This window comes from Pipistrellus kuhlii, unplaced genomic scaffold (genome assembly GCF_014108245.1).
Source record: "Pipistrellus kuhlii isolate mPipKuh1 unplaced genomic scaffold, mPipKuh1.p scaffold_m20_p_12, whole genome shotgun sequence".
Taxonomy (NCBI): domain Eukaryota; kingdom Metazoa; phylum Chordata; class Mammalia; order Chiroptera; family Vespertilionidae; genus Pipistrellus; species Pipistrellus kuhlii.
Window position 1 is genome coordinate 17,873,863 of NW_023425427.1, and position 23,755 is coordinate 17,897,617.

The 23,755-nt window shown below is 47.3% G+C and overlaps 1 protein-coding gene across 2 annotated transcripts; it reads right to left on the bottom strand.

The window, feature by feature from the left end:
• Positions 1-14,999: 14,999 nt before the first annotated feature.
• On the bottom strand, positions 15,000-21,873 carry LOC118716375 (protein FAM205A). 2 transcript variants are annotated; one of them, XM_045580037.1, is made up of 3 exons: positions 21,818-21,873; positions 15,357-18,919; positions 15,006-15,320 (listed from the first exon to the last, which is right to left on the bottom strand). In XM_045580037.1, exons 1-3 carry the CDS (start codon positions 21,823-21,825, stop codon positions 15,145-15,147), a joined length of 3,747 nt encoding a protein of 1,248 aa, XP_045435993.1. In that variant the 5' UTR covers positions 21,826-21,873; the 3' UTR covers positions 15,006-15,144. The 2 variants fall into 2 exon arrangements, with proteins under 2 accessions (XP_045435992.1, XP_045435993.1); XM_045580036.1 differs by having other exon boundaries at positions 15,000-18,919.
• Between the last annotated feature and the right edge of the window lie 1,882 nt (positions 21,874-23,755).

A 23,755-nucleotide genomic window follows, 5' to 3' on the forward strand; every position in this document is an offset into this window, starting at 1 on the left:
AAGTGGATCCTGTCCTACCTTCTCTAGTTAACTGGGATGGAGCAGGTATTGGTCTCCCTGGAAGGAATACGGAGACCCTGGACCCTTAAGGAGGCTATGGCAGAACAGCATAGCTCAAGGTTGTGCTTGTTCTACTCAATATAAGCTTAAGTTTCAGTAAAATACTTGGGTCAGCTTTAGAAGGTAACTTCTGGCTGAAGTGGATGGAGAATGATTTCAGAGACAGATGATAAACATGAACAAAGGGCAGCAAAACTACACCACCAGGAAAACATTACAAAATTCTCGAGCATGTGTTTTCATGATTTTCAGCCCAAATGTGTGACCCTTGGAGAGGATGCAGATTTTAAGGTCAAAATCACAAGATGGAATGTGGAAAAAAATTGTAAGTTAGAATCCTAACTCTGACATTTGACAAGTTATTTAACATCACTGAGCTTCAATCTGCTTGTCTATGGCCCCCTACTGCTGTCTCATTTCTGCATCACCTACACCTGGGACGCTGCTCCACTTTCTTCATCTTGGAAAGAGGGATATAACTGGACATCCATACCCTAAACTTCAATTACTATTAATGTACTGGTGATTCCCAAAGCCACTTTATGCTAGTCTTTCCTCTGAGTCCCAACTATAGTGTCAGTAACTGGGCAGGAGCCCATCTTGTTCCTAAGTCAATGTAAATTAATTCAAAATTTCCAAATGCCTTCCACCCCATCACGTTATTTTCCAATGTCAGGGAATAGTATCACTACACATCCATTTCCCCCCCATACATCAAATCAATCACTGGTTTCCAATTTTGGTGTCTCTTAAGTTGTCCCCTTTCCTGTTTTTACTGCCTCTACTTATAGTTCAGTTTTTTTTTATCCTTTCTTTCCTGAGTAATTACTATTAGTGTCTTGTATACCCAGGGCTTAGGGTAGGGTGGCACCTTATTAGCAATAGTAACACCTTCTTAGTAATAGAGTCTAAAGTCTGGACTGAGGAGGTAGATAAATTATTACATCCATGTGTGTGAGTGCTATGGTGTGTGGGGTCCTGCCACAGGAGGAAGTACTCAGCTGATGAAGAGAACCCTAGGGGTCACATAATGAGGTAACAGTAAAAATGACCTTTAGAGACATCTTGTATTCAATAATTAAAATATTTAAGTTCTTACTATGTGCCATGGATGATGCCACACACAATAGTCACCAAAATACAGGTCTTGCTTCCATGGAGATAATTATTTATAGGGTAGATAGTCTCACATGCCCAAATTATCTAATTAACATGTACACTTGGATGTCCAATATTTATCTCAAAAGTGAACTACTGATTCTCTATACCTCCCCACCTCCACCCAATCACGAACACCAAACCTGCTCCAATTGTAATATTTCACACATCTGTTAATGGCACCTGTCTCTTGACAGTTGTCAAGGCAAAAAACATTGGCGTCATCTTTAATGTATTTTCTTTTAATAGTCATCTCCAATTCATCAGAAAATCTTCTCATCTCACCTTCAAAATGAATTCAGAACATTACCACTTCTTACTTCCTCTATTGCTGCAATTATTGCAATAACTAATCTCCCTGCTTCTTCCTGAGACTTTAGATGATTAGTTGGTTGACTGATTGATTGACTGATATATATAAAACCAAGAGGCCAGATAAGAACAGCGAGGGAATGAATGTGAAAGAAGGAGAGATCTAAGGACTGGGCTCTGAAACATCCCAAATGTTAAGAAATTGGGAAGAGGGAAGCAAGCAGAGGAGACTGAGAAGCCAAGAAGGGAGAAAAACTAGAAGAATATATATAATACTGGAAGCCAAAACAGGAAAGTATTGCAAGGAGAATGCATAAAAAGTTATGAATTGGCCAAAAGAGATGAGGACTCAGATTTGACGGTTAGGTTTAGAAACGGAGATCATTCATAACGTTGAAAAGAACTGGCTCAGGTCAGGTGAAGATGTGACTGGAGTAAATTCAAAAGAGAATGATTGGTGATAGAAAGTATAATCAGCCGAAACCGGTTTGGCTCAATGGATAGAGCGTCGGCTTGGGGACTGAAAGGTCCCGGGTTCGATTCCGGTCAAGGGCATGTACCTTGGTTGCGGGCATATCACCGGTGGGGGGTGTGCAAGAGGCAGCTGATCGGTGACTCTCTCTCATCGATGTTTCTAACTCTCTATCTCTTTCCCTTCCTCTCTGTACAAAATCAATAAAATATTTTTTTTTAAAAAAGGGGAAAAAAAAGAAAGTATAATCAATTCTTTCAAGGAGGTTGGCTCCACAGAGGAACAGAAAAATGAGGAAACAGCTGTAGGAGGAAGTGTGAACCAGAGAGGGTTTTGTGTTTGTTTGTTTCTTAAGGTGAGAGACATAGTATGCTGAATGTTTCTCGAACTGATGCAGTCAGAAGGAATAAAATGATAATGCAGGAGAGCAAGGCAAGAACTGCTAGAGCAATGTGATGTAAAGGTAAGGGATAGGAGTGAAGGCCGGAATCCAGGAGATGACCTTGGCTAAAGCACAGACACTTTGCTGCTTGTAAGTAGAAAGAAGGTAGCACAAATGAGGAAAGACTTTTTTTTTTTTTTTTTTAGCTTAGAATAAAGGTTTCTCTCACTTCTAAGAGAGTTTGTACAGAAACCAAAAAGGGTGAGAGAAGAGCTGGAAGGGGCCATGGCAGTGGGTGGAGGAAGGGAAGAACAAAACCCAAAAGCCAGAGGTGAAGATGGATTCTGGAAGTTACCATTGCGACTATCAAAGCTTAGGTAGTGTGTGTCAAACTGAGAGTCCAGGTGGGCATAAAAAAGATGGTTTGAAGGCTGGCTGGTGTGGTCCAGTGGTTAAGTGTCAACCTGTGAACCAGGGGGTCATGGTTTGATTCTTGGTCAGGGCACAGGCCCGGGATGCTGCCTCATTCCCCAGTGTGGGGCGTGCAGGAGGCAACTGATCAATGATTCTCTCTCATCATTGATGTTCTCTCTCCCCTTCCCTCTCCCTTCCTCTCTGAAATCAATAAAAAATATATATTTAAAAATAAAATTAAAATACCATGGTTGAAGTTGCTGATCATGTGTGTGAAGCAGGTGCTCTTAGAAGACGGAAGCAGCCGGAGAAAAGTTCTGGATGCATGGAGCCCAGAAAGAGGGCAGGTGTGGCATCTAGTGCTCAACAAGGGGCCATGGGGTCTGGGAGTAGGGAGGAGAGAACTAGAAAACAGAAAGACAAAGAGGCTGCCCTGAGTAAATAGGATGGACCTCTGATGTGGACATCTCTTATCTCCTAGAAGGTGGCACCTCTGCATCCCCACCTTCTGACCTACTGCCGAGCAGCCAAGAACTGGAGGAAGCATAGGAAGTGCCATCACTTCATTATGATGTGTTGGGGGGGACTTCCTATGCTTCCTCCAGTCCCAGTGAGGCAGGGACTTCCTATGCCCCTGCCTCACTGATTCCTAAGGAAACCTAGGACGACTCAACATTCCACCAAATGAAGAGAAGGTGGTGGCAGGACTCCCTTCCTCTGCGTAAGGCCCAGCACTTACAAGCAGAAAAGCCAGTATGGGGGAAAAGCACGAATGTGTTCCTCCTCTGAGTGACGATTCTGTGCCTAAAGGATAGGGCCGCCTTCCTAATGGGCCTCCAGGACAAGAAGGCACAAGACCCCGGCCTGCTGAGCCAACACCCTCAGGTGTTTTCCTAAAGCATCCCCAAAGAACATCAGGGGTCTTGTGACAGGCACATCCTCCCTGCCTGGTGGGAATTGGGCAGAGTGCCACAGAGCAAGGAGACATGAGGCCCAGAATGAAGGGAATGACCCAGAGAAGTCACAGCAGCACCAGGTGGGAGACAGAGGTTAATGTGCACACATCCTGCTTTAGAGTAGAGCAGAACCTTCCCATGAAACCTACCTACCACATGCCAATGCTGGTGATGCTGTCAAATCCAGAAACAAGGGGATAGGAGCAGAAAGATGAGCTAGAATCAAGACCTTCAGGATTCTTAATTCTCATTAAAGTCAAGAGCTGAGAAAAGACAGGATCAGAACCTATGACTCCTATAGGGTCTTGAGAGATAGAGCCTTGATCATCCCATCCCATAACCTTAGCACCACCACTATTCACTAGCACCCCCTAGGCTCAAGAGAGAGAAATTTAGAAAAGAACAAAAACCTGATGGAAGGCAAAAACTCAAGAATCTACTACTGCAGAATTGGTGGTAGGTGCTAGAAATGTATCAATGCTTGTTTACAAACACTGGAGCTCACCTCTGCGCCTCTGAGGTATGGATCATCATGCCACGGTGAGCGGCTCTGGCCTTCTGAAGCCCTTCCTGTGCTCTCTGCAGAGGACACCACAACATTCTAGGGAGGGAAGCTCAGGCCACTGACCACCTTCCATGGAGGACAGTGGCTTCTCCACTAAATCACTTCATCTGTTAAGCACCGGGTCCTGGAGCATAGGGACCACGTCTGCTCCATTTCTGTACCTGCACACTGCAGCCCACACAGCGAGGACAACAAGCACAGGATGAGCTCAGGCATAAACCCCAGGGAGACACTGCTTCCTGCTATAGGGGAGAGGGGACAGGCCCTCTGTGCTTTCCCAACCACCCAAAGCCCAGCGTTCCACCTGGGCTAAGGGGCCCATGGCATAGGCCAGGGCTGCCAGGGAGTTAAGGACAAGCATGGTTCCTGTGTTCACTGCAGGGAGAGAAAAGAAGGGAGGACAGTGTTGAGTTGAGGTGGGGATGTGAGGAATGAGCCCACTGCAGGCATGTAAGGTGCTGGGAACAGAGAGCGCCAGAGCCCTAACAGGTCTGGCTGGGCTTGTGGAGGACTGTCCATTCTCATCTCCAGAGACACGGAGGCCAGGACCCCAAATACTTGGTCTGGATAAGAGCAGGAGGGGAAAAATAGGGGCCTGGGAAGGGGCCAGATCTCAGTTTCCAGAAGGAGGGCTGGGTATTGCCAATTGGCGTCCTTTCCCGCCTTCCCCTCTCCTGCACTGTAATTCCTCTGGGTTCATGGCCAAACAAGAAGCATATTGGGGCTTTCCACAGTGTATCACTGACAAGGTCAAGCCTGCAGTAGGGGCAGTAGGGGCAAGACCCTGGGGCAGGCGGGCAGGCCCATGGGAATCCAGATGGCAGCGGGAAGGAAAGGGAAGAGAAGCCATTGCTGTGTGAATAGTGCTAGCAACTGGCGTGCATCAGGGGAGAGGGCCAGGGTACAGTGAGAGGCCAGGCAGAATCTCACACACGGCCGAAGTCACACAGACACAGACACTGGCCACACCGATACAAAACAGAGCAATTTTCGAAACCAGTTTGGCTCAGTGGGTAGAGTGTCGGCCTGCGGACTGAAAGGTCCCAGGTTCGATTCCAGTCAAGGGCATGTACCTTGGTTGAGGGCACATTAGGGGTGTGCAGAAGGCAGCTGATCGATGTTTCTCTCTCATTAATGTTTCTAACTCTCTATTCCTCACTCTTCCTCTCTGTAAAAAATCAATAAAATATATTTCAAAAACAAAACAAACAAAAACAGAACAATGTCACATAGAAATTAGTTCAGAGTTACAAGAGACATGTCCAGGAAACACAGCTACCAGACTGGGAACAACCTGAGTTTGTTACGATCACACAGGCACAGGCACACGTGCAGACACAAAGACAGCTTTGCACACATGCACACAGACACACCTATCTTGAAGACCTACAGACACAAATGCAGTGCAAACCCACCCCTCAAAGCTGCTCTCCACCATAAAGCCTCCTCCCCACCTCACACCAGGACTGCTTGTCTTTCCTTTAAAGGCTGCTTTGATATTTCTGCCCCATTGCTTGTGCTTGAACAAGGATCGTCTCACATCCCAACAACTTGACCGTCTGCTTTCAAAGAACTGTCCAGATCAGCAGCCCCATCCATCCATCCATCCATCCATCCATCCATCCATCCCCACCAGTGTCCCCAGTTTACTGTAGAGTCTGGACCCCCCAGCCTCTCTGACACAGCTGACACGGACTCAAAGGAAAGATTGAACCAGACAGACACAGCCTGTCAAGGTAATGCTGGTGGGTGTTACCCCAGTCACCTCTACCTGGCCCTCTGCTTTCCACCTCCAACTGCAACCACTGCATCAGTGCTAGTCCAGCAGAGCCCTAACCCAGGTTGCTACCCATTGAGTAAAATCAGCGCTAGGCACACAAATATCACACACTCGGGAAGGTTGGGGGTCATTTGTGCTCCAGGAACTCAGAGGCTCCTTCAGTAACAGCTGCACAGTCACCAGGGCAGCGTGTCCCTGGAGGGCTCTGAGCTCCTCTGAGAGCCCAGGAGCACCAAGGCACCCAGGCCTCTGACCTGTGTTATTGCGCCCACAGTAGCCCAGAGCACCCAAGCTCTGTTCCGGGACTAGCCCAGCCTCTGAGCTGAAATTCCTGCCATAACCCTCCCAGCTCCTGCCTGTCAAGCTGGGAGCATCTGTTGCCCTGAAGCCCCCAGCAGGCTCGAGCAAATGTGCATGGGGCCTGGGGCCAGAGGGATGTGACCACTTCTCAGTGTGGGGCTTTCCAGACTCTTGCAGCACCACACCTAGACCTCTCCGCCCACAGACCTGTCTTAAAGAGGCAGTGGACCTTGTGACACTGTGGGCGAGTAGAGGTGAATTAGCACACCTTCTCTCCCCACATTCAGACTCTCCACCTGGTGATAGGGTGTGTTGGTTGTGAACTCACCTGCAGAGGTAAAGACGAAGTCAGCCGTGTGTACCTCCCTCCCCCTCCCCCACCCACAGGCCCCAGGACCTCCAGGGCAGCATTTCTCTGCACCTCGGCCACCCCAGAGACTGTCGCACACGACTTGGGCTCTCTCAAGAGCTCACCAAGCCATACCTTCACCCAAGTATCTTGATTACAGCGTGTGAGACCATAAGCAGAGGCCTAAGCTAGACTCCTGATCCGCTGAGACTGAGATAATGAATTGGGAGCTGTTTTAAACCACTGAGGCCTTCGTTACACAGTACCATAGCATGCACACACTGCTGGGGCCGTGCAGATAAGAGCAGTCTGTCAGGAAAACCTGGAGCTCCTTTTTCTACCTGTGAAACCCAGTGGCTTGGGTTGCTTTCCCGTTTCATTTTTTTCAGAAGTTTCTTTTGCTTCATTACTTCCATGTTCTACATTTTTTGGTCTTTTACAAATATCTGCCACTGCCATATCAATTGAAAGCACGTAAGGGTAATTTACATTTAACACGCTGGATGAGGTGGTTCCAGCCCATTAGGCGGCTGCAGCTTCTCCGCAGCTCTGCATCTTTATAGAACCAACCGAGGGAGAGGAGTTCCCTGGATCCCTTTTCCTCCCCTAGCTCAGTCTGTGGAACAGCTTCCACTTGCCCTTGTAAATAATTCCACTGCATTTTTAGCAGATGGGGAGCCTGAATGTGAGGAGTGGAGGTGTGCTAATTCACCCCTATTTGCCCACAGTGTCACAAGGCCCACTACCTCTTTAAGACAGGTCCCTGGGGGTTGGCGGAACCAAGATGACAGCATAGGTAAACAGCTAAACTGATACCTCGCACAACAATTTCAAAACTACAGCTAAAAGATAAAACAGACATCATCCAGAACCACAGGAAGGCTGGCTGAGTGGAAATTCTACAACTAGAAGGAAAGAGAAAATCACCCTGAGACTCAGAGGAGCTGCAGGAGGCAGAGGTACTGAGACATGCATGAAGAGGACTGGCAACTGAGTGCATAATCTGCTTGCTCTGAGGCTGTCTGCTCAATTCCCTCTTAAGTGGGAGGGAGACAAAAGCTCCCGACTGCACTGAACTCCAGACTGACAGTTCTCGGGGTTGGGGGGAAGGACTATGGGGGGTGCGGGAAGAGACTCGACAAAAATCGAACACCTATGGATGAGGACAGTGTGTGTGTGTGGGGGTTAAGGTCAGAGGGTAGGATGGGAAGCGGATGGAGGGGAGTTATGGGGGGGTGGGAAAGAGGAACAATTGTGATCATCTGAACAATAAAGATTTATTAAATTTTTTTTTTAAAGCCAAAATTGGTTTGGCTCAGTGGATAGAGCGTCGACCTGCAGACTGAAAGATCCTAGGTTTGATTCTGGTCAAGGGCATGTACATTGGTTGCGGGCACATCCCCAGTGAGAGATGTGCAAGAGGCAGCTGGTTAATGTTTCTCTCATCATCGATGTTTCTGGCTCTCTATCCTTCTCCCTTTCTCTCTGTAAAAAATCAATAAAATATATATATTTTTATGCCGAAACCGGTTTGGCTCAATGGATAGAGCGTCGGCTTGGAGACTGAAAGGTCCCGGGTTCGATTCCGGTCAAGGGCATGTACCTTGGTTGCGGGTATATCCCCAGTAGGGGGTGTGCAAGAGGCAGCTGATCGATGACTCTCTCTCATCGATGTTTCTAACTCTCTATCTCTCTCCCTTCCTCTCTGTACAAAATCAATAAAATATATATAAAAAAAAATATATATATATATATATATATTTTTTTAAATATATTTTTATTGATTTTTTACAGAGAGGAAGGGAGAGAGATAGAGAGTTAGAAACATCGATGAGAGAGAGTCATCGATCAGCTGCCTCTTGCATACCCCCCACTGGGGAGGTGCCCGCAACCAAGGTACATGCCCTTGACCGGAATCGAACCCGGGACCCTTCAGTCCCCAAGCCGACGCTCTATCCATTGAGCCAAACCGGTCTCGGCTCAATAAAATATTTTTTTAAAAAAACTTTTTTTAAAAAAGACAGGTCCATGGGCCAGTCTCTGGCAGAGCGGTCTAGGTGTGGTGCTGCAAGAGTCTGGAAAGCCCCACACTGAGAAGTGGTCACATCCCTCTGGCCCCAGGCCCCATGCACATTTGCTCGAGCCTGCTGGGGGCTTCAAGGCAACAGATGCTCCCAGCTAGACAGGCAGGAGCTGGGAGGGGTATGGCAGGAATTTCAGCTCAGAGGCTGGGCTAGTCCCAGAAGAGAGCTTGGGTGCTCTGGGCTACTGTGGGCGCAATAACACAGGTCAGAGGCCTGGGTGCCTTGGTGCTCCTGGGCTCTCAGAGGAGCTCAGAGCCCTCCAGGGACACACTGCCCTGATGACTGTGCAGCTGTTACTGAAGGAGCCTCTGAGTTCCTGGAGCACAAATGACCCCCAACCTTCCCGAGTGTGTGATATTTGTGTGCCTAGTGCTGATTTTACTCAATGGGTAGCAACCTGGGTTAGGGCTCTGCTGGACTAGCACTGATGCAGTGGTTGCAGTTGGAGGTGGAAAGCAGAGGGCCAGGTAGAGGTGACTGGGGTAACACCCACCAGCATTACCTTGACAGGCTGTGTCTGTCTGGTTCACTCTTTCCTTTGAGTCCGTGTCAGCTGTGTCAGAGAGGCTGGGGGGTCCGGACTCTGCAGTAAACTGGGGACACTGGTGGGGATGGATGGATGGATGGATGGATGGATGGGGCTGCTGATCTGGACAGTTCTTTGAAAGCAGACGGCCAAGTTGTTGGGATGTGAGACGATCCTTGTTCAAGCACAAGCGAAGGGGCAGAAATATCAAAGCAGCCTTTAGAGGAAAGACAAGCAGTCCCTGTGTGAGATGGGGAGGAGGTTTTTTGGAGGAGAGCAGCTTTGAGGGGTGGATTTACCCTGCATTTGTGTCTGTGGGTCTTCAAGATGGGTGTGTCTGTGTGCATGTGTGCAAGGCTGTCTTTGTGTCTGCACATGTGACTGTCCCTGTGCCTGTGCCTGTGCCTGTGTGATCGTAACAAACTCAGGTTGTTCCCAGTCTGGGTAGCTGTGTTTCCTGGACATGTCTCTTGTAACTCTGAACTAATTTCTATGTGACATTGTCTGTTTTTGTTTTTTAATATATTTTATTGATTTTTTTACAGAGAGGAAGACAGAGGAATAGAGAGTTAGAAATATTGATGAGAGAGAAACATCAATCAGCTGCCTCCGGCACACCCCCTAATGGGATGTGCCCACAACCAAGGTACATGCCCTTGACTGGAATCGAACCTGGGACCTTTCAGTCTTCAGGCCAACGCTCTATCCACTGAGCCAAACTGGTTTCGGCAATTGTTCTGTTTTTGTATCTGTATGCATGGTGTCCATGTGTCTCTGGCCGTGTGTGCGATTCTGCCTGGTCTCTCACTCTATCCTGGCCCTCTCCCCTGATGCACGCCAGCTGCTAGCACTATTCACACAGCAATGGCTTCCCTTTCCTTCCCACTGCCATCTGGATTCCCATGGGCCTGCCTGCCTGCCCCAGGGCCTTGCCCCTACTGCCCCTACTGCAGGCTTGTCCTTGTCAGTGGAAAGCCCCAGTATGCTTCTTGTTTGGCCATGAACACGGAGAAATTACAGTGCAGGAGAGGGGAAGGCTAGAAAGGGCGCCAATTGGCAATACCCAGCCCTCCTTCTGGAAACTGAGATCTGGCCCCTTCCCAGGCCCCTATTTTTCCCCTCCTGCTCTTATCCAGACCAAGTATTTGGGGTCCTGGCCTCCGTGTCTCTGGAGATGAGAATGGACAGTCCTCCACAAGCCCAGCCAGACCTGTTAGGGCTCTGGCGCTCTCTGTTCCCAGCACCTTACATGCCTGCAGTGGGCTCATTCCTCACATCCCCACCTCAACTCAACACTGTCCTCCCTTCTTTTCTCTCCCTGCAGTGAACACAGGAACCATGCTTGTCCTTAACTCCCTGGCAGCCCTGGCCTATGCCATGGGCCCCTGAGCCCAGGTGGAACGCTGGGCTTTGGGTGGTTGGGAAAGAGCAGAGAGCCTGTCTCCTCTCCCCTGTAGCAGGAAGCAGTGTCTCCCTGGGGTTTATGCCTGAGCTCATCCTGTGCTTGTTGTCCTTGCTGTGTGGGCTGCAGTGTGCAGGTACAGAAATGGAGCAGACGTGGTCCCTATGCTCCAGGACCCGGTGTTTAACAGACGAAGTGATTTAGTGGAGAAGCCACTGTCCTCCATGGAAGGTGGTCAGTGGCCTGAGCTTCCCTCCCTAGAATGTTGTGGTGTCCTCTGCAGAGAGCACAGGAAGGGCTTCAGAAGGCCAGAGCCGCTCACCGTGGCATGATGATCCATACCTCAGAGGCGCAGAGGTGAGCTCCAGTGTTTGTAAACAAGCATCGATACATTTCTTTCACCTACTATAGAATCTACAGTTGTAAATTCTTGAATTTGTGTTCTTCTCGAGGCTTTTAATTCTAATGTTCTCCCTCTTGAGCCTAGTGCTTATGCCATGGTTATGGGATGGGAAGAGCAAGGCCTTATCGCTCATCAACATCCTGAATGAAGTCATAGGCTCTGACCCTATCTTTTCTCAGCTCTTGGCTTTGCTGAGAAACCAAACCTTGTTACTGGACTTTGGTCAGCACTATGAATTCAGGATGCTCTGGGACAGGTAGAATCCTATGGGAGATCATGGGAAGGGCCTAATTCCTGTAAACTAGAACGCATGCACATTAACCTCGTCTTCCCACCCGAGGTTGCTGTGACCTTTCTGGACATTGCCTTCATTCTGTTGTGATCTGCCTTGCTCTGCAGCTGTCTGCTCAATTCCCACCAGGCAGGGAGGATGTGCCTGTCACGAGACCCCTGATGATCTCTGGGAATGCTTTAGGAAAACATCTGGAGGGTGTTGGCTCAGCAGGCCTGGATCTTGTGCCTCCTCATCCTGGAGGCCATATTAGGGGCGAGACCTTGATCCCTTAGGCACAGCATCACCATCCAGAGGAAGAACACATTCATGCTTCTTCCCATCCTGGCTTTTCTGTATCCTTCTAGCAGCGAACACATTGTGCTACCCATTGTCCCTTGTTGAACTCCAGGGTGGCACACCTGCCCTCTTTCTGTATCTCTGGGCTCCATGCAACTGGAACTTCTCTGCAATCTCTCCTGCTGCTTAGTCTTCTAAGACTTCTAAGAACACCTGCTTCACACTCTGTACTGCCCCTCCATCTACTCCAGTCACGCCTTTCCCTCCATCATTCACCTGAGTCTATTCTTCTCAAAGTCATGAATGATCTCTATGTTGTTAAATCTAATACTCAACTCCAAGTCCTCATCTCACTTGACACATGGGAAACTTTTCATGCAATTGCTCACTTTCTCCTTGCTTTCCTCTCAGCTTCCATTATACCACACTCTCCTAGTTTAGCTCCCACCTAGGTGGCTACTACTACTCACTTTCTGCTTATTTTTTCTGTTTCTCCCTCCATTTTTTTAAATATATTTTATTGATTTTTTACAGAGAGGAAGGGAGAGGGATTGAGAGAAACATCGATGAGAGAGAGACACCGATCAGCTGCCTCCTGCAGACTCCCTACTGGGGATGTACCTGCAACCAAGGTACATGCCCTTGACTGGAATTGAACTTGGGACCCTTGAGTCCACAGTCGGATGCTGTATCCACTGAGCCAAACCAATTAGGGGCCCCCCTCCATTTCTTAATGTTGGAGTGTCCTGAAGCCTGGTCTTTAGTCACTGCTTCATTTATACTCATTCCCTTGTCATCTTATCCAGTCCCATGGTTTTTACATCTATTTAGCTATCTATCATATATCTACCTACCAATCACCTGTATTTCAAGCAATAATCTATAGCCAGAACCTTTCCTGAATATCATCGGTCTTCTATGTTGGTCTAGACCACATGTGTCAAACACAAGGCCCGTGGGCCAAATCCGTCCCGCCAGGCCTTGCAATGTGGCCCGCACCGTGCTGTCATCACTGCACTCCGCTGCGTTTCCATCACAATGACAGTTTATGACTGTTCAGTAAACCATTCGGCCCGCGATTTAGGCTGGATTTTAGATTTTGGCCCTTTCTCTGATTGAGTTCGACACCCCTAGTCTAGACTATTAAAAGTATGGTCTCAGGAAAAAGCTAAGAGATCAGTTATGCTACTGCTGTACTCATAGCAACAGAGGGAGTGAGAAGTGATCATGTTATGAATTCATATAGAAGGTAGAGACAGCTAGATTTACTGATGGGTTGAATGTAGACTGTTAGGAAAAAATGTCAAGGATCACGTCAATATTTTGTCCTAAAGAAATGGATAGATGGAGTTGCCATTTACTGATATGGTGAATGCTGTAATTGGAGCAAGTTTTTCATGTGTGATTAGGCGATAGTGGTAGGTGGGGAATCAGTAGCTCAATTTTTAATTTTGAGATTAATATTAGATATCCAATAATATATGTTGATTAGACAATTTGGACATGTGACACTCATGAGATCATGAGCTCCTGTGTCATGTCCATTGTGGGGTTTTTTAAATTATTTTTTTACATATGTGTCCTTACGTCCATTGTTGTGTTTGCTATATATAGTACCTTGTATATATTAAGTACTTGCATATTTTAATTGTTAAACATAAAATGCTTATCAAGGCCAATTTTATTGTGATTCTTTTGGGGTTTTTACCAGCAGGGTATTTTCTCCTATGTCAAGATCCCCCATTTCACAGTTTTTATCACACTAACGTAATGATTTGTCTGCCTCCCCAGCCCAGGCTTTTGATCCAAGTACTATTAAGGTGTTACTATGTGCCAGCCATCATCCTAAGACCTGGGTATATGACACACTATTGTAATTATTCAGGTAAGAACAAATGAGAATCAGAACACAAGCTGAAGTAGTAAAAAATAGAGAAAAGGAGCAGGATTGAGATATATCAAGATTAGAACCCATTGACTAACTTCATGTTTGGGGTGAGCAAAAACATGGATTTATACGTAAAGGATGAATGTCCAGATTTTTAACTAATTTGCATTGTTTTTTCATAACAAAGTTCATCTTAGTGCTCTTCATCACATCATGGACAGAAGACCTAATCTCAGGGTTGTTCACCTCCCACCCACCAACCCCCTTCCTGGCCCCCACCCAAAGCACATGGACCTTTCATTGACTTCCTGGGTCTAGGTTCTTGTGAGTACAAATCAAATTGGTTTTGTCCCCTTACACAGCCTGGTCAGAACATGTCAGTTTCTGTCCCAAATACTCAGACCTCTGTTTGTCTATATGCTCCCCTCCCTGCCTTCCTCCTACCTGCCCTTGGGGATGGGAAACAAATCTCTCTCCATATCTTACTGTGATCTTCATTGCAAGACTCACTCCATGCAGATGGCAGGCAGTGGAGGTGGGATATAGGCAAGAGAGCTACAGCAGCCTCCCAGATGAGTTCTCCAGAAAGATCTAACCAATAACCAAGAGGGAGCAGAGAGGGGGAGATTCTAACGTTTGCTTTGGTCATTCCACACATTAGCTATGTGCTTTTGAAAGGGCAGGGCAGGGCTAACTCCTCAGGCAGAATGAGAGGGCAGGGCGGAACTCCTGGTAACTAGACCCTAGCCCTCACCCAGCCAATCAGGGCCAGCCAAAGCAGTGACATCACCACCCCTATAAAACCCCTTGATCTGTTGAAGCTCGCTCTCTTCCGCCACGTCGATGTTGGTGTAAGTGGGACAGAGCCCATGGTAGCATGGAACAGGCTTTCTGCTATTGCATCAGACTCAGCTCCCTGGTGGTCCTTGGGGATCACAAAATCTGGGCATAACACTTTTGATAAACACAAAGCACCTCCTCAAGGTTGGATCACCCTAACGCTTCCCTACAAAGCTGCTCTCCAGATATGGCCATATATAGCAGTCATCAATGAGTTTTGCCTGTGGGATTCCTCGCCACTCCTTCTTTTCAGTACTAGCCTCATGTCCACATTGCTCCTCTGGGTCCAAGGAAAACATGGGAAGCCATGCTAGAATTTAAGAGGTCAACTAAAGAATGTGTATGCATGATATAAACACAACCAATGGACACAGACAATAAGAGTCAGTGCTGGGGTTTGGGAGAGGGCTGAGAAAGGTCAATGGCTAAAAAATGAAACATATGTAATACTTTCAACAATAAATAATTTTTTTAAAATTAAAAAAGCTTCTTCCCTAAATAGGAAGAGCATTTTAACCTCACTCATGCCTTCCCTTAACAAACAACAGTGGAGGGAATGAGCAGACAGACAGCTCTTTGTGCTTAAAGATATAGACTGTATTTTGGGTGGTGTGGTGCCCCATTTACATATTAATGACAAAGACAATAGCTATCCCTTCAAGGGATGCAGACCTGGAGGAGCCTACAGAGTCCTTTGATTGTGTTGGATCTTCCTTGGGCAGGCCAACATTTCCCTCTGGGGAGAGAGTTGAGAATTGGGGTGGGATCCAGGCTGGGTGGCACAAGCCACTTGAGGACAGTGCTGAGGATAATGAAGGGGGTGGCCTAAGCCTGAGGCAGACGGGAGTTGATGGGAGCTGGAGCAGAGGAGCTTACTGTGTGGGGAATGGGAGCCTGCCAAGGAGGCCAGGCCCACCTGCTTCTCAGTCAGGGGAGATTGGGCTTTGGGGTCCCTTCTTATCTGCATCTTTGTCTTAGTTTGCTCCACGGGACTTTTGGCTGGAGCCAGCCTCTTTGCTCCATGTTCTTTGCTGGAGGTGGCCACTTGCACAGCTGCCACAAACATGGATTCCTTGTGCTCTTTGCCTTTTGCCTTGAGGTTTATATACTGCAGAAAGGATTTCACCTTATATCTCAATTTTGATTCTGGAGAGCTGGGCCTCTTGCCAGGATGGGCTGGCATCACCGGCCCCTGCAATACCTGACCTTGCAAAGTTTGGCCCTGGAATGACTTAGGCTGAACGAGTCGGGGCAGGACAGGCTGGCCCTGTGATGCCTGGGGCCCAGCAGGCTGGGCATTCTTAGGAATCCTCGCTCCCTGGAGGCTGACATTGAGCCTGGTTCGACTGTCTTGCAGGTCATCCTTCTTAGATTCCTTCCTACCAGGGACTCCTGGAAGGAGGTCTGGGGGCTTAAGCTGAGGGCGATGCTGGGAACTGTGCTGACAGAGAGCACCAAGGTGAAAGCCATGTCTCTGTAGCCAAGGTCTTTGGGATATCCTGTTCAGAAGCATCCCTTTTGACTGCTGGGCTCCAGCAGGGCAGCCTTTTTTTCTTATAGAGGAGAGCACAAACCATGCATCTCCTCCTCCACGTTTTCCTGGTGATTTGGGTTTCCTTGGGTTTTCTTGCTTTTCATTCAGCATGGGGACTGGGGCTGAGGACTTGCTCTTGCCAGGGCTTTGGGACTCAGGGATCTGGGACTCCTCCAGGCCGGGCTGGTCCACACTGGCCTCCAGCTGCACACCAAGCACTGGGCCCTGTGTCATGTCTCTGCAGGAGGGCCCATGGGCAGATCCATGCAGTGCTGCTCTGGAACTAGGTTGCTTCTGGTCCTGCTGCACTGCCTTTAACTCAGTGGACAACTGTCCCTTAAGGTAGAGCCGCTTTGCATGTGGGGCACAGGGAATGTCTGGTGAGATGGGCAGCTCCTGGAGGTATGTTTTTCCTTGGTTGTTTAGACTCCTAAGAAACTCCCGGGTGGATGTGTTCTCTGGGATTTGTAAAGTTTGCTCCCTGGACTCCCTTGCCTTTGTGGGAATTCCCCATTGTATCTCTAAAATCTTCCTTCTCAGGTGGAAATTTAGTTTGGCCAAGATGTGCTTCTTGAGTAGGCAGAGCCTAGCAGACTCTGTCTGCCTCTCTAGAGGCTTCATCTCAATCATTCCTTCCACTTGCTTTTCAGACTGAAAATCACCTGCATTTTCTGCACAAGTCTCATTGGTACCTTGAAAAGATGGTTCACGACTTAGGCACGGCTCTTCAAGTGAGATCTTCTGAGTCAGAGGTTCTGTTAAGGGTTTGACAGCCTCTGTGCCAGCAGCATGAGTAGTGATTGCTGGAGCCGTGGCCTTGGAGGGAGGCACGAAATAAAGAGGATTCAGCCCTGACAAGAAGGCCAGATACTTGTGCCTGAAAATCATCTCCAGTTTCTCAAGGACTTCCTTGGACAGGGCTTGAGGTAGCTTACGAGGCTCAGTGACTGCATCTGGGGAGATCTGTTGCTGCTGATCAAGGCCTGTTAGCATCCAGAGCCTAGCTTTCTGTTGTAGGTCAGGGTGGGTTGCTGCCTGTAGTTCTGGGAGCTTGCTTTCTGGGATGCCCCCAGGAATTAGGCCCTCACCAGACCTATACACGTGAGCAGGGACCTTGCCCTCATGGATCTGCCCACTTTTGGAGTTGATGTGGCTCTGCAGTATTGCCTTGACCTCGTCAAATAAGTGTGGCATGAGGACTGACACTGAGTCCTTAGAGGGCGAGAAAGGGTCATCAGCGCCAGGAGCCTCTAGGGCTGAATGTTGGGAAACACTCCCCTTGGCTAGGGCTGTGCTGCTCCAGGATGGAGTCTGCTGGTGAGCGAGGGCCAGGAGCAACTGGAAGGACTGCTGGATCATCGGGGGCAGGCCCCAGCGATGGTGAATCAGCTGCCTCTGGAGGTGGAAGTCCAGCAGCCTCCGGGCATGCTCTGACCAGGACAGCTCCCTTGTGAGGACAGAAGTGGGCTTTCCCGGCCAGGAAGTTTTCATAGTCCGAGGAGACTGGGCTCTGCCACAAGGCTTATAGTGCACGGGGTTCTGGGTGTGCTGAGCTGGCTGGAGAACAGCTGGCAGACCCCCCTGACGCTGGAGCTGCCTCTGCAGCAGGTGACACTCTAAGGCTTCACACTCAGCCAGAGTCAGAAATGGGACATGGATCTGAGCTTGTTGAAGGCCAGATGGCATGACCCAATTTGGGGATCTTGGGGAAGAGGGTGGGGCTGAGTGAGGTGGAGTTTTAGGCAGCAGAGGGAGGAAGGAGGGCTCCTTGAAGAGTAAAGGATCCTCCACAGAGAGCTTGGACACGCTCCCATGTGCGGAGTCATCTTGAGAGCCCAAGGAGGTGTCAGCCAGAGACTCGCTGTGCAGAGAAGGTAAGCCGCAGAATAGCTGGATGTATTTCTGCTGTGAGTGGCTCACTGAGTCATTAGCCTGTTGCCCAGGAAGTGGGTAGAGGCCGCTTGAGTCTTTAAATATTGGTAAGGGCAAGGCTAGGGCCCTGTGGTTTGGGTTTTGCTGGTAGTGGTGTATTTGTATTGGGTTTATCCTGGACCATTCAGAAACCCAGAATGCCTGAGTAGACTGGCCAGCCATACATGGACCCCAGGTCTGGTAAGAAATGGGCACAAAAGTCTCTACAGAGAATTCATTTTGGATGAAAGAAACTGGCTGGCTGTTTAGAGGTTGGTAAAGCAAAGGCAGGTTTGGCATACGCTGCCTCAGGGACTCCTCTACCCGTCTGGGCAGCCCCCACCTCTGGAAATGCATCCATTTTTTTACATGCACCTCAAGGAGCCTCAGGACTTCGGGACTGGAGAATGGCAGGTAGGAAGGGAGGACAGTGACCACAGGCAAGGCCATAGGATGTGTCAGGGTAGTGATTTCTTGGTTCATGGTCAGCATAGGGACCTGGGAATGCAAAGGTGGCTGACCTTGGTTCCCATACGCAAAGTTGCGATTGTGTGGTGTCACCTTCTGCTGGTTCACTAGAATCCTAGGCCCTTCAGTCTCATGCCCCCTGGGCCTATCTTGACATTGAATTCTCTGTCCTAGATGGACATTTTTAGCCAAGTAATCTTGCGTACTCACTGGATCGGCTGATTGGCCAGCTGACCAGGTAAATGACTGGGATAAGGATTTCTTAGCTGTTAATTGTGGCACTGTTTGGGTTGCAGATGAAAGCTCGGGCTTTTGAGTATTTGTGGAATGATGCTCCAGACTCTGCTCAAAAGGCACATTGGACTTGGGCAAAATCTTTAGGCAAGGAGAGCCCTCTGATGGTCCTGGTGAAGTTGCAGAGATCGGGGTGTTCTCACCCACCAGTAACTGCTGGATCTCCAGAGCCGTGGCATTGCAGACAGGGCAGTAGGTATCTGCACACAGGAGCCTCCGCACACTTCCCTCCTGAGGAAGCCAGCCCTGGCTGAAAAAGGAAACACGGCAACTGTTATTGATGGAGTGACAGCTTCTTCTCTGGAAGTTGTGGCCTATTGGCCCTGACCTTCCTGTAAGGCCTGGGTCCTACCCACCTAGGACTTAGTCCTCTACTTCTCTTCCTAGGAAATTGCCACTTGGCAAGTTATTGTGTGCTGGGCTGAGGGTCTGGGGCTCAGTTGGGCAAGGTTGCAGACAATCCATGAGAGCACAGAGCCATGAGTGACTGAGAGGTGGGGGAGTTCTTTGTTGACCTGGGCTGAGAAGCTGAACCAGAGATGGGAACAAAGGATGGGGGAGCCAATGGTTAGCTGATGGGGCATCACCAGGGCCATCACCAGGTGGAACCTGGACTCAGTCTCATTTGTGGCTAAGAAAGACACAGGCTGGTACTTAGTATTTCCAAGCTGTGGAAAATGAGGTCCCATGGAAATTCTGCTTTCAGGGGACTGTGATGTGTACACAACAGCTCTTGGGAGTCCATCCCTTTCTCTAGCCTGTTAACCGGGGAATTCCCTTTTTAATTATGCAACATATAACGGGCGTGTACTCTTTCACTAGGACGTGTCAGTACGTCATGCCAGGAGAATGTAATTTCATATTATTATTTTTTTATTTATACTTAAAATAAATGAAAAGACTATGAAATATATATTTTTTTCATTTACTTATATATAAAGCAGAAAGGAAAATACAAAATTACAAACAAATAAAAAAGAATACCAACAAAAAAAATGAAAACATCGAATTTAAAAAAATTATAAATTTTACAATTATAAAGATTACAAAAAATATATTTTTTATTTCAATACACAATAAAAAATATAAAAAAGTTAATAATTACAGAACAATAAACAAAAGCATACAAATAAAATAGAAATATTGAGTTTAAAAAATTAAAATATAGATGTAAAAATTCAAAACTCAACTTCAGGGTTATATATTTTAAAACAATTGTTGATACATAGTGCTACCTTACAATCCAGACACCAGTAAGTAGATTCTTTCCTAACACCTTTTTTGTAGCAAACTCGGCATTTCCTGGATTTAGTTTTTCCTATATCGCTTTTCATTTGTTCTGGAAAATGCCTTTCAACTAAGCGTGATGGTTTAGATGTAGAGCTGCTTGTTGATGTCTTGGGTGGGTTTTCACTATGTTGTTATCTACCAATTTCTCTACACACGCTATCAAAAAGTATAATCGATCCAAATGACCTTCATCTTTTTTGTATATATATATGCATTGAAGGAGCACATATCAATTAATCATAAAATTTTTTTACCCTATTACGGGCAGCTGTGTAGGCCACCATAACTCCATCTCCCAAATCTATGCCGCCCATATTCTTGTTATAATCCAGGACAACATTCGGTTTTTCTTGCCTTCTTCCTCTCTTTTCAATCATTGTCTTTTCGTCATTATGAATAGAACTGAGCATCAATACGTCTTTTTTATCCTTCCATTTTAAAACCATAAGTTTGTCTTTGAATCTTACTATATGTTCATTTTTCTGTAATTTTTTTGTTTTTATTTCACTGGGGATTCCAACTCTGTTTATCCTCATTGTCCCAACAATGTCTGTATTGTTTTGACACAAGAGTTCAGCCAAATGAATTGACGTATAGAAATTATCTAAGTAAATCCTATACTCTTTATTCAGTAAGCCATGTGTTAACTCCAAAACAATTCTTGTTGAACACGTCCACCACTCTCACTAGGAAAATTATACTGATTCCCTCCGTGTCTTAATTTCATGTCTGTTGGGAGCCATCAGAGTTGAGACAAGCAACTCTGTCTTAAGAAAATACAACTCTGTCTTAGAATTAAGTTCCTTCTAGCAGAAGTTATGCGGTGCCCTGCAGGTTTGGCCGGAAGCTAAAGATTAACCTGCCGCTTAGCACATCTTGCCCCGGAGGATCTCTGCAAAGTCCCCTTCCTGATCCTCCCCCATAGCTAGCCCAGGCCTTGGAATGTTACACCTTGGAATGTTACGCTGCCCTGGCAGTTAGCCAATCCTGTGTTGCCAGATACCTTACCACCTTGTCACTCAGTGCCTAAACCAATTATACAGTGTCAAAGACCCCACTGCGTAGGCAACCCTGCCCCCCTTTGTTCCTGCTGTATATATACTGCCATTCCAAAAATAAAGTTTGAGGCTTGATCAGAACTTTGTCTTGCCTCCATTTCTCCGTGCCCCTGTCCCTTCTTTTCATCCTCCACAGGTCCTCCCTCTCCCCACGTTGTTGTGCCCCGCGGGTGGGGGCACATGTCCAGACATGTATGGATGACTAATACCTTTGTTGTTCGGAAATATACATCCAGCCCAATATATTTCAAGGATGTATTCATATATCCTACCCGTACCCGATATTGTTTACATTTGACGTATTTATACGTCCCACTCGGTTAACAGGCTAGAGATCTTAAGAAGAGGATGAGATGACAAACTCCTGCCTGGGGGCTGTCTCGGGAACTGGGCTTCCTGAAGACACAACCAGAGGAGGTAATGTCAGCAAGGTGTAGGGTTCTGCCCTTGAAAGGGTGGAGCTGTAAGAGGAATGTGACAGTGATGACTTATGTATGCTTATTTATCCATTCTCTTAGCTGGATAACTGGTCTTTTGGCTGAATATCAATCCCTTTAGGATCTTTTGTGAATTAAACACTAGTCAAATTTTGGATTCCAGGAGCACTGTGAGCTTAGCCCAGAGCAGAACTGGGACTCCTCCCTCCTGAGATGTCTGAGCCCCCTTTGCCCTGGCAACCCTCTCAACCAGTGCTCCAGCCTCCGCGGTGTCGGACTCCCTCCCAGTCGTCAGCCCTCACCCCTGTCCCAGGCCGAGCAGTCCAGGCTGGCGTTGGAAGACTACAAAGAGCAAACAATCACCTTTTCATGACAGAAAGCAGCTCCCACGGCGCCTCCGTTTCTTTCCATAAATGTCTCCTCGCTGAAAATCCAGGCGACAGTGTTACATGGAAGGAGCGGATTGAGGGCATACTATCGGAATCTGAAGATTGGAGTCCCAACAGCCAATGCTCTAAGGCATGTCTGTATAAAACTTAGCCAGTTACAATGAGTTGTCCAGGACCTAATCTCATTTAGATGGTCAGGGCCACACTGTGAGCGAAGCAAAATCTTCAAATGGGCATTTAATGAACCAAGGACTGAAAAATGAAGTGACTCACACAGGGTCATAAAATTAGTAAATGACAGGTAGGAGAATGTGTCAACTTGTGGAATTGGAGCAATTCCTTGATTTAGGAATATTGGACTATTGCAGAGTCCCATATTCAATCCATCAAACATATGGCTCCCACTCACCAGCTCCCACTCTCCACAGTGTTTAGAGAACCTGTCCCAAGCACCAGAGATCAAAGAGGGACAAAACCCATGGAAACCTCATCCACAGGAAAGGGGAGTCAGAAAAAAGACTGGTACTTTACCTCTGGATGCTGCATCTCTCGCCTTTTGCCTGAGCTTTTGTTGACACTTAAAGAGAAAAAAGTGAGTGTGAGATTGGGACACTTTATTTTTATGTCCAAAATGAGTCAGAACGAATGAATATAAATTTCCAAAATCCTGTCTATGTATTTAATGCACTCACATTCCCTGCCTCTACTCCACCCTTTCACCCCAACATTTCACTTTCCTACTTATTTCTCAGCTCAAGAGTCTCCACATTCCTTACTTCCTGAGAAAGGTTAGGACAGTTTCTTTAGAGGGCTAAGCATGACACAGGAGGGAGAGTGAAATGAATTAAAAGGTGATGGCTTAGTAGGAAATTACGTCTAGGCTCTGAGAAAAGCACCATATTGGAGTAACTGAATGTATAGTATAAAAATTGGCAAGAGCCAAAACTGGTTTGGCTCAGTGGATAGAGCGTCGGCCTGCGGACTGAAAGGTCCCAGGTTCGATTCCGGTCAAGGGCATGTACCTTGGTTGTGGGCACATCCTCGGTAGGGGGTGTGCAGGAGGCAGCTGATTGATGTCTCTCATCGATGTTTCTAACTCTCTATCTCTCTCCCTTCCTTTCTGTAAAAAAATCAATAATATATATATATATATATATATATATATATATATATATTTTTTTTTTTTTTTTTAATTGGCAAGAAAGGTAGAAGGAAGTTTTGAGATCTTAAAAAGCTTCTTATCTAAAACTTAACTAGTTCAATTATGGTGTTACTATTTTCCTACCTGGTAGCAGCTCCTTTTAGGTTCCAACCTTAACCCAAAGTAACTCCTTTTCACTTGCCAGGTAATTAGGATAATAAGGAAAATGGCGCCATATGTATATAAGAAATTTCCAACATTCTGAAGATCATAAGTAAAGCTCAACATGACTTTCACATGAGGGGAGGAGCCATCCAGGCGTTCAGGATCCTCCTGTCTAATGATTCCCCATGCTCTGCTTTGTCATCTCCGCCTCACAGAGAATAGAACCTGGTCAGCAGAATGCATCACAAAGCCCTTCTGTTCCACTGGGCCGGGGCAGCCTCGAAGAGCGTACGTCCTAGGGAAGCTTGTGTGGTGATTCAGTCTGTCCGTGAGGACGTCAGGTTGTCCAGTTTGTAAAGGTTACAGAGCCAGAGGCTAAACATGCCGGCTCACAGGCAGTGTCTGTGCTCCCACGTTCTCTTCATTCTCCACACCGACACCAGCCTGATGGCTTGGCGCTCTCCTTCACGACTACTGTCTGACCATCGGTCCCAGAAAATTGAGTGTTTAGGGACAACAAGCGTCTCTTGAGGGAGAGGGACAGAAGACTCTCCATGAGCAACAATTAGGTTGTGATCCTTAACTGAAAGTGTCACTTCCCTCTAC